Source organism: Malus domestica, chromosome 10 (genome assembly GCF_042453785.1).
Source record: "Malus domestica chromosome 10, GDT2T_hap1".
Lineage (NCBI taxonomy): Eukaryota > Viridiplantae > Streptophyta > Magnoliopsida > Rosales > Rosaceae > Malus > Malus domestica.
Window position 1 is genome coordinate 29,823,318 of NC_091670.1, and position 11,435 is coordinate 29,834,752.

At 40.3% G+C, this 11,435-nt stretch overlaps 1 protein-coding gene across 1 annotated transcript; it reads right to left on the minus strand.

Moving 5' to 3' along the window:
* Nucleotides 1–384: 384 nt before the first annotated feature.
* Nucleotides 385–4,492, minus strand: LOC103445624 (mitochondrial ATP-independent inner membrane protease subunit 2-like). Its single transcript, XM_008384637.4, has 5 exons — nt 3,969–4,492; nt 2,880–3,052; nt 1,902–2,085; nt 917–1,023; nt 385–819 (listed from the first exon to the last, which is right to left on the minus strand). The coding sequence occupies exons 1-5, from the start codon at nt 4,038–4,040 to the stop codon at nt 738–740; spliced, it is 618 nt and encodes a 205-aa protein (XP_008382859.1). The 5' UTR covers nt 4,041–4,492; the 3' UTR covers nt 385–737.
* Between the last annotated feature and the right edge of the window lie 6,943 nt (nt 4,493–11,435).

Sequence of the window (11,435 nt, forward strand, 5' to 3'; positions counted from 1 at the left end):
CCCGTCGGTGGGGCTAATCTAACATTTAATCTAACAAAATCTATCGTTAGACCGAAAAACAAAATACATATAAGGTTAGGCCAGTTGATCAAGTCAGTGCAGGTCACTTTTTAACTCAAGTTTGGACCTATATTTTCAGAGATAAAATAGGTTAGGATAAAATACCGTCTCGCTACATCCTGAACTCATGCGCTAATGTAAGTAATAGTTCAGTTACAACTGACATAACTACTACTACACAAGTTTTATGCTCGTAGCAGTGAAAATAAAGCAAAAATGGAACTTGTAGAAACACACAAAAGCATATTCCGCCGGAAGGATCAACCAACCTCATGATGCATGAAACTAAAGACATGCCAAGGATTTAAATATAGGTCCAAAAACTTGGCAAAACATTGATTTTCTTCTTTCTCTCAGGTAGTTTTTCAGAGTACAGCGCTGTTCTAAACTTCGTCAAAAGACAAATACCGTTCTAAACTCAGATTCGTTACAGGCTGCTTCTGTATTCTTCAGCAAAAACAAAACGCGGCGTTACTGAAGTAGGAGAACCTGAACAACCGCCATAAACTTACAACCATCGCACGACGCAAGAACAACTAGAAATTCCATCTTTATTTTTCTTCTTGGTACTCGAAACAAGGGGAAGAACAGAGAAAGACGAAAAATGATCCAATAAGCAATTGGGAGGAAAATAGATACAAACCAAACGTGTAGTCATTGCTTTATGAGGACATACTTCAGGCTTTGTGGTTTTTTGCCATCTCATCGACATCCAATTCAACTTCCAGAACCGGTGTATCCTTTCGCATGCTAGAATGGCTGGACAAAGAATATAACAAACACAAATATTAAACTTCTTGTCATATAAAACAAAGATGAGTTAAAGCAGATTTAGATTTAGTTTTGAGTAACTCGCCTGTTCTGCACGGGGCCATGATCCACAGCTGTTCGTAAACAATATATGACTCTGCCAACTATGTCTGTCATGGAAACTGGCCCAAACTTTCGACTGTCATTGGCTTCCTGCCAGATATAAGAATGAATATTTATCCATCTGTGCCCATTCAATTCAAGTAATGCCATATGGATAATGTCATAATTCACCCTAATTGCATGCATCTGTCAAAGCTAAAACACGTCAAAGTGCTGAATTGTCAATTTAGTCCAAAATCTAAACACAAGGAGGGAGGAGAGAGATAATCCTGAATATCTCCTCAAATAAAGGGATGTTGCTCGGGTACAGCTCATGGAAGATTATGCTTAGGGATGGGCAAAATACCCATGGGTATGGGTAACCGCGGTTACCCGCCCATTTAAAGTTGACGGTTATGGTTATGGGTAACCGTTTAGACAAATAAACGGTTATGGGTATAACCGTTTATCCATGAAATTTAAATGGGCGGTTATGGATATTATCCGCGGTTATAACAGGTATCCATTGGTTATGGGTAATATTCGCGGTTATAACGGGTATCCATTTACCCATTTAATTTAATATATGTAAATTGTTCGATGAATGCCATGAAATTGTTCGATGTATTGCCGCTGTGAGAGCCGGTTGACATAACCAAAACAAAAACAGAGAAGATTTCTGGGGTTATGTGGGTATGAACATAAACGGTTATGGGTAAATAACCGCGGTTACCCGCCCACCATAACCGTTGCCCATCCCTAATTACGCTTAAATATTTGATAGATGTTACAACAAATAGATGGCAATCAACACATTCTACTAAGCGTGACATGCTGATGTAATGATGACAATATACTCAGCCCGTGTTATAGCTATTTCCAAATACTAAAACATAAAAGAAAACTGCGGATGGACTCATACAGGAATTGTGCGGACTGTGCAGTAACCGAGCAAATATAATTATCAAAATTCTGAATATGGCATGTACCTTGGGCTTCAAACTTTCATTATCAGCCAACACCCAGCATTCATCCTTATCAAGGACAAAGGGCTCATCTTTTTCATCGGTGGACAGCATTTCATACCCTTCAATTGCAGCCAATCTTCTCACCAGGTAATTATCGGGTTTCTCAGGGTCCTTCAAGACAACTACATCCCCAACAAAAACACGCCTGTCAGATATACACGAGGATGTCAATTGAGCTGTAAGGGAACTATAAATTCACATACATCAATATGAAAAAGAAAATGAAATTGCTACACATAGAGGTATTAATATCTGAATTAACAGGTAACGATCAAAGCAGGACTCAGCTTGGGAATGTCTTTAGAAGAATGACAGGCAGTACACAGTGTCACAGCATGATTAAGCACCAGAAAGTTTATCATTAAAACCATGTGAGAATTTAGAGCGCAAGTTGAATAAAAGTTTACCTTACAGGCTAAGGGTCTGCTTTAACAGTATAGAGAGACTCAATATGAGCGACAGAAACAAGAGCTCATATGCACAAACTTCAACTTTCTATCTATCCATGCACAGAGATAACACAGGCAACCAAAGTGGTTCGCAGTCAATTTATGACTAATTGAAGCCTTTCCTAAACTGCACCTAAGTCCTAAACTGAAAAAGTATAAATCTTAAAGAAAAGTGGCCTAACTGCTCATCATCACAAGAGTAAACTAGATTTAATTTACCATCCACAAGTTGCTGAAGGCATTTATGATATCACAGTTCCTCACATGAAACACACCAGTCTCTCATAAGAAGTTGATCTGGGGCCAACACCATAACAACAACTGGTTTGTTCTTTTAGATGCACAATCTTAGATTACTAGATAAAATGCTTAAACTGGTCCTGGGAGCATCTTTTGGAAGAATGATATTTATATTCAAGCACAAAAAATAATAGAACAAGGGAATCAAACTTGCAAAAAGAAGAGAGGACGTATTTAAAATGGTAATTACTTTGGATCTGCAGCTGGTATCTTCCGGACAAGAAGAGTTCCACTTTGTGCGCCTATACTAGGGGCCATCTCCTCTCCCTTATTCCAATGCAAGTACGTCAGCCTTCCCTGAAATAGATTTTTCCAAACGGCATCACCTAGTTCCTTGTCCGTGATTTGACCTCTTTGATAGCTCTGCAATACATGAAAACTTTTGTCATAAAAACGTAAAACAAAAGGCATTTATAAAGCTTTCACAGACTTAACTATAACCATGTGCAAAATGGAAGTAAGAAAACTGTCTTTAAAATTACAAGACCAGAAGTAAATTAAGCGTTATTTGACCATCTAAACCATCTGACAAGCTAAATACTAATAACAACTATGAAAGGATCGCCCACATTACATATCTTGCTCACCCCAAGTTACATGTGAAAAACTTTGAGGGAGATAACTGGCTCCCCGGTTTCACAATTGATCTTGAACATTTAAGAAATGCGCATCAAAAGCTTTTTTCTTTTGACAATGCGATATTCTAATAAACTACTCTAATCTACAGGGAGGGGGCAGGGACACTGCCATGGTCAACTGGCCTAACCCGAAACAACTATAAATCTAACTTTACCAAAAGTAGTGAACATTACTGAATATTTCTCCATGGTATTTGTCAATCTTTTCAAATGCCTTCGCATAGGCCAAAAGTAACAGTTTTGAAGCTAAACTAAGCATTTAAATGCACCTTCAACATACACACAATATTTCTCTGTTAACACCCGAAATCATACACAATATCTATTCCAACAAAAACATCACTGTAATTGAGAACACAAAACATTGAGAAAACCCACGAAAACCCTTATTCAGAACACCATTTTAACACAAAATCACAAAACTACCAAAACAATATCGTTCTCAAAAAACCCAATACAACCCATCCACCATTACCCAAACTCTAAAAACCCCAATATTTGCTTTAACCTTCCATGGCAGCAATCTTTCAACGGGCAATCTTAAAACGGTCTAAAAACAAAACCCAGAAGGGTAATCATCGAAAATTGGAAGAGAGAGAGAGAGAGAGAGAGAGAGAGAGAGAGAGAGAGGAGAGAAGGACCTTCCAGCTGAGCGTGGCAGAGTACTCAAGCTTGTGGGCTATGTACCGGAACCAGGTGGAGAGGGAAACCATCGCAGAGAGACGACCGCCAGCAGCTTCGAGTTGTTGTTGTTGCACGAGATATATGCGTCGTCAAGCCGCTGTAGCTTTTGGGCATTCCTCCTTCCCCTTCCCTTTTTTCTTAAACCCCAAAATTAAAAATAAAATAAAAAATCGATCTTTTTTGGTATTGGGAAATTTTGGTTTCGTGGGCTCTCGCTAATCGCAAGTTCGCAGCTTTAACGAAGATGGATTGGCATTCGTGTTCAATCCAATGATAATCAAATGAACGCTCTACTCAGATTTGTTGGAAATCAGTATATTAAACGACATGCCGTTTCAACTCATATGGTGGTGACCTCTTCATTTAGGGTTTCTTAACTCTTTTAAGATAAACTCCACCGGTGTCCTGAGTCCGATGGACTGGCGACAGAAATAACCATAGCCTCAGCAATTTGCTCTAGCCCATGTGGGCAATGGGGCTCAGGGGAGACCCGAGTGAGAGGCTCGGCTCAAATTAGTGATCCGAGAGCCTGAGGCCACATGATGCAAAGCTACATTATAAATTTAATAAAAACAAATTTAAACAATTAATAAAAAATCCAAAAATAAAATAAAATATTTATAAAAAAAATTAATTTTTCGATAAATATTTTATCATTATCTTCCACCTTACACGACAATTTTATATTTTCTCAAATACTTTAGGTTGTAATTTCTTATTTAATGAAACGTGGTACAACCGACGAGATCGATTAAAAATCATATCTGAAATTTGAAATAAAATTATTTTTTATTAATTTATAAAATAAAAAATATTAATATTTCATTTCCTATTATCATGGCTATTTAGTTTAGAGGTGAAGATTCAAAATGTAGTTACTGTTCATTAAAGACAGTTACTGTTCACTGGCGGATTCAATAGTGAGTTGCCCTAGGGGGCCTTTGCAACACTGGAGTTGCTCTTATAAAATTAAGATTGCAACCAACGCATTGTCTTCAAAGGAGGCGTTGAGGGGGAGCGAAGGTACAGTCGCATAGGGCCTTAAATTTGAAGGGGTCTCCAAAAATTTTGTCATCTAATATTATGTAATAATGTTTTATATTTAAAAAAAATTGATTTTGTTAGCACTTTAAAATCTCTTTGTGCACCTCTTATAAGAGTAATTGTTTTCCTTTCTAAATATAAAAATTTGGAGTACAATAAGGTATTTTGTGTGCCAATAACAACACTCTAAGAATGACACACCCCGACCCAAATCGAGTCGTGCTAGCCGTCACGTGAGGGTGATGTAGCCATGTGCGCGGTGCGAAAGTGATAGTGATATGAAAATGTGAGTAAACAAAACCAAACTAACTAATTTACACTATAGTAATATATAAGTGCGAGTGAAGATATTTAAGTATAGTTGCACTTATTCAGAGCATAGGTAACCTAAGTGCAGTCCAGCAGGTCAAGTACTAACTATACATTACCAAAAAGGTGGTCCTACATTATTTATAGTCTGTCAGAACCGCCGTCGACTCCTTATAAGCCACCAGCCAGCACACTTACCTAGAACTTGGAGGGGCGCAAAATAGAAAGTGTGAGTGGACAAAAACAAAGTTTTTCAAAACCATTTCTCTTTCCAAAAGTAATAACCCCTCGTCGTGAAACCCATATAATTTCCTAGAAACTAGCATACGTACATATACAGAAACCATACTCGAAAATAGTGAAATCCAGATATATGCTATGTCAAATTTCTCAGCATAATAATTAAGTAAACCATGTGAAGTAAATCAATGTAAAGTGATATGTCAGCCGAATCCACCTAGTGTGGCATGTACGGCTGAACCTATAGCTCATCAAATATGCTTGCACACGAGTCGGAACCACCTAGTGTGGTCTGTACGACAGGGCTAGGTGTAATAAGTATGCTCAAGTGCTACGATCACATGAAGGGTGTGTGATAAATCGCATATCACCTACTAGTCGGAACCACCTGTTGTGGTATGTATAATAAAAATGTGCAGCAAACTTGGATCCAAGGTGAGCATGCAGTGTGGGAGGTGAACATCACATGAATGACTGTGCCCTAGCCACGGGCGGGAGCACTAACACCGGGGTGCAGGTTTATGAGCTCTAAATGCATCTATGTATAACCATCATAATGCAACTCACAATCATCAATACATATACTCACCTGGAACTTACATGAGCATCCGCAACGTCAAATACTAACATACTTAACTACTAATGCATATTCTAAAATACAAAGCATTTGACATGGCATCTAAAACGCAAAGTCATTTAAATCAATTTTTCTGGGAAAAACGTAAGGCATATATACATATATTGAAAACCAAAAGCCCATTCACTAATATGTGGCAAGGTCGTAACCCCCGTGTCTAACCTGACTATGCTCATCCTCCAGAAACATCTCACCTATATGTGAAACAACTGTTTTAACGTTAATTTTTAAGCACATAACCAAAACTATGTAATCACTTTTCATACGTTGATCAATTGGGGTGTTTGAATATACCATCGTGGCCTACTCAAACACCACGAACATCCCCATATTTTTAGAATAATTTTCCGAAATCCCACACACCCTCACGCATCGGCCAAGGCAAGGCCACAAGCGCCGGCCACCCGCAAGCACGTGTCTGGCACACTGACAGAATATTTAGCGCCGTTATGGAATATTCCGTTAAATAGTAGCATATACCGTTAACTTTACTTGACATCATTAGTATATTCCGTCAATTTTGACGAAATATTCTGCTTCTTCTCTAGTGGTTCGCCAGATTCCGTTGCCGGCCGTCGTTTGTGTCACTGGAAACTGGAAAATATTTAAACCTTAATATCTTCTTCGTTTTTAAACCAAATTTCATGCAATTTATACCAAAATGAAGCTATGAACGAGTAGAACATATTCTTACCACTTTGAAGACCTAAATCCGACATAAAATAGTCGGAAAATTCCTCGTAATTTCGGCTAAACTTGAAAACCCACGGGTAAGATTATCCCGACGTCCAAACTACTTCAAAATTACTCCAACATGCCAAAGAAGCTAGAAAATACCTTCTTATGTCTCAAAACTAGCTAAAACCTTCACGATCATGTCGGAGAAAATTGCATTCCTTGCCGAAGCTCGAGTATCTGGAGTTCTACCAATTATCTCCTCAAACCAAGGGTACGGCTCGACTCGTGAGGTCAAGGGAAGCACAATAATGCTAACCTTACACTCAATTTGTGAGGTTTTGGTTCAGTTTGAGTGTGATGTCTTCGGTTGTATGGACAAAGAAGAAAATTCGAAAAGGGAAGAGAGAGAAGGTGAGGTTGCACGTGTGTGTGCATGTGTCCGTATTAGGCAATTTAAAATGGTCTCAAGCTCTAATTGGGCTATGGGATTTATGGCCTATGTGATTGGTCCAAATAATAATAAAACCAACCCAATCTCACTTATTCATCCGTAACGTTTTCGTTACGAACCCAATTTGGCCCTAACTCGCGTCGACACCCTCGTGACGTCGAATACAATTGATCACATTGGCAGGAAAATAATTTAAAACTATATAAGTACATCCACGTCACAAGGCCCACGAGGGCAAAATAGTCATTTCCACGCACTCGAGGATAAAAAATATATTTAAATTCGGGATGGGTCGTCACAAACAATGATATTTTTTCAATTTAATAATGTTATATGTTTAAGTGAAACTTCAAAGTTAAGAGTTTTGAAGTTCTTCTTTTCATGCTTGGTTGTTTAAGAATTAACTGTTTTTTATTATTTAGTGAAGATTATGTTTGTAACTCTTTTTACTGATGATTAATGACATTTGTAAACTTTCAACAACAACAACAACAACAAAGCCTTTTCCCACTAAGTGGGGTCGGCTATATGAATCCTAGAACGCCATTGCGCTCGGTTTTGTGTCATGTCCTCCGTTAGATCCAAGTACTCTAAGTCTTTTCTTAGGGTCTCTTCCAAAGTTTTCCTAGGTCTTCCTCTACCCCTTCGGCCCCGAACCTCTGTTCCGTAGTTACATCTTCGAACCGGAGCGTCAGTAGGCCTTCTTTGCACATGTCCAAACCACCGTAACCGATTTTCTCTCATCTTTCCTTCAACTTCGGCTACTCCTACTTTACCTCGGATATCCTCATTCACAATCTTCTCCTTTCTCGTGTGCCCACACATCACACGAAGCATCCCACGAAGCATCCTTATCTCCGCTACACCCATTTTGTGTACGTGTTGATGCTTCACCGCCCAACATTCTGTGCCATACAACATCGTTGGCCTTATTGCCATCCTATAAAATTTTCCCTTGAGCTTCAGTGACCTACGACGATCACACAACACGCCGGATGCACTCTTACACTTCATCCATCCAGCTTGTATTCTATGGTTGAGATCTCCATCTAATTCTCCGTTCTCTTGCAAGATAGATCCTAGGTAACGAAAACGGTCGCTTTTTGTGATCGTCGCTAGATTGCTCCGGTAATTAGTGTGGATAAGTATATAAATGGATAGAGATAGGAAAGCAAACACCAGATGTACGTGGTTCACCCATATTGGCTACGTCCACGAAATAGAGGAGTTCTCATTAATTGTGAAGGGTTTACACAAGTACATAGGTTCAAGCTTTCTTTTAGTGAGTCCAAGTGAATGATTTAGTACAAATGACATTAGGAAATATTATGGGAGAATGATCTCGTAATCACGAAACTTCTAAGTTCCGGAGTGTGGTATCGTCTTGACTTGCCTTATCTGTCTCGTAGGTAGATGTGGCATCTTCTCTGGAAGTACTCTTCCTCCATCCAGGGGTGGTATCTTTAACTGGTGGAGATGCACAAGGTAATGTATCAATTTCACTTGAAGCTTACTTGTAGTTTCGGGCTTGGTCAAGCGCGATACAAACCATGTAGTAGGAGTCATCCAAGTCGCCGAGCTAGGGGATCTGCTGAAAGAGGTGACAGACAAGGTAAGCAATCAGAGCTCCAAGCAATTAGTCCCAAATCAGAACTTTGATTTCGAGTTCCGGCTGATTGTTCACATTCTCCCTATCTTGCAGGCAGCATGAAGGATAAAGAGAAGAAAAATGAGAAGAGATGATATGGGATACTTTTGCTTTTGAAGAAGTAACTTTCCACAGGCTTATTCTTGAACTGGGCTGGAGGGTTTTCTGGTTTCCTCCAGAGTATAAGGGCCGACTGAAGAATTTGAAGGTCAAAACAAGTCCATCAAATCTATAGTACGTTCGACCCTGCTGATATGGGATACTTTTGCTTTTGACAGAGTAGTGGATGTATCGGCACGTGTGCTGTTACGCTTGTCTCCACATGCTTCCTTGTATCCTTCTCACTTGCCCTATATGTTCCTCAGGCAGATGCGGTATCTTCCCTGGAAGCATAAGATGTTGAAGATGAGTACTCGAGAGCAATGCCAGGTAAGTAATCAAGTAAGGGGTTCCAGGCAGTCAGTTCCTGACTGGAAGCTTGATTCCAAGTGCTGACTGATTACTCTCTTTCTCCTTGTCTTGTAGGTAAGAACAAGGCCAAAGGAAAAGACAGGGAAAAAACATGATATGGGATACTCTTGCTTTTAACCCTGATGATATGAGATATTCTTGCTCTAGTATAGCTTGTTTGCAGAGGTATTATCGGGGGGAAAGAAAGCTGAATATTTCGAAAGGCTTCTTTGGGAGTGCCCTCTCAGATATGAGGAAGGGTTGAGCATTTTTGCAGGTATGCCTGTCTGTTGGGGATGGATGTCAACATATATAGGAGTCTCCCTAACAACAAGTAGTAATGTTATTCCTTTACCCTGCTTGGTCATAACACGGTAGTGGGAGCTGCCAGCTTCACATGTTTTAACTTTGTCAGAGCACTTTGAAAAAGTGGTCTATGGTATCTGGAAAGCTGATGTTGCGTGTAAAGATTACAGACAAGCTTTATCTAAGGAGATCCGGCTCTTGAAGTTGGGAAAGTGGTGCCTCTTCGATTTTCGAACAAGCAATCATGTCGGAGATCTGGCTCTCGAGATTCGGAGAACGATGCCTTTTCGATTTTTGAGAAAGCCATCCTGCTAGGGGTCTGGCTCTCGAGATTCGGAGAGCGGTGTCTCTTCGATTTTTGAGAAAGTAATCATGTTGGGAGTCTGGCTCTCGAGATTCGGAGGGCGGTGCCTCTTCGATTTTGGAGCAAGCAATCTTGTTGGGAGTGTTTTCTCGAATGTGAGAAAAGGTTGGGCATGTTTGCTAGTCTATCTTGCCACGAAGCACAGAGGTTGACACACAAGGACTTCCAATTATCCAGCAGTGGTACTGTTCCTTTACCCTTGTGGGTAATAATATGGTAGCTAGACCTTCAAAATTTATGTGTCTAAACTTTGTTAGTGCTGTTTCTTTGCTATTCTTTTACCCTTCTTGGTCAGAGCGGTGTAGTGGGAGCTGCAAGCTTCACGTGTCTCAACTTTGTCAGAGAACTTTGGCAAAGTTATCTGTGGTACCCATGAGCTAATGTTGCGTGTGGGAAGTGGGTGATTGAACAGTAAGATTCATGTGCTTTCTACTTCACCAGAAATCTTCGACATAATGCCCATAATTTCCGCAAAGCTGACAGGTGCTGACAAGGCTGGAAAAGTAGGTGCCTCTTCGATTTCTGAGATCGGCCCTCGTGGTCTCTGAGCAGCCCAGCTTTTGAGAAAGCAAGCACCTCTTCGATTTCTGAGATCGGCCTTCGTGGTCTTTGAGCAGCCCAACTTTTGAGAAAGCAAACGTCTCGTGGTCTCTGAGCAGCCCAGCTTTTGAGAAAGCAAACGTCTCTTCGATTTCTGAAGCTCCGTCGAGTGCAGATTTTTATAGAGGCTGACATTAAGTTCCAAAGCACACTTGAATCTCCACCAGTAGAAGCTCCATTCTTGCACTTCTAAGATCTTGATTTGTCCGACCTCTTCTCTCTTCAACACCTTTGAAAATGTCTGGCCCCTCCGACCGTCGTTTTGACTTGAACCTTGTTGAAGAGGCAGCCACGCCTTCTCCAGACAACATATGGCGCCCATCCTTCGTCTCCCCTACTGGTCCTCTTACTGTTGGGGATTCCGTGATGAAGAATGATATGACCGCTGCGGTAGTGGCCAGGAACCTTCTCACTCCCAAAGATAACAGACTACTTTCCAAACGGTCTGATGAGTTGGATGTTAAGGATTCTCTGGCTCTCAGTGTTCAGTGTGCAGGTTCTGTGTCTAACATGGCCCAACGCCTATTTGCTCGAACCCGCCAAGTTGAATCATTGGCGGCTGAAGTGATGAGTCTCAAATAGGAGATTAGAGGGCTCAAGCATGAGAATAAACAATTGCACCGGCTCGCACATGACTATGCTACAAACATGAAGATGAAGCTTGACCAGATGAAGGAATCTGATGGTCAGGTTTTAC

Excerpts from the sequence above, each read along its gene's own strand:
- LOC103445624 (XM_008384637.4), bottom strand. The coding sequence starts at position 4,040 with ATGGTTTCCCTCTCCACCTGGTTCCGGTACATAGCCCACAAGCTTGAG. Across the intron at positions 2,086-2,879 it reads ATACCAGCTGCAGATCCAAA|GCGTGTTTTTGTTGGGGATG; the intron begins GTAATTACCATT and ends TATATCTGACAG. Across the intron at positions 820-916 it reads CATGGCCCCGTGCAGAACAG|CCATTCTAGCATGCGAAAGG; the intron begins GCGAGTTACTCA and ends TTCTTTGTCCAG.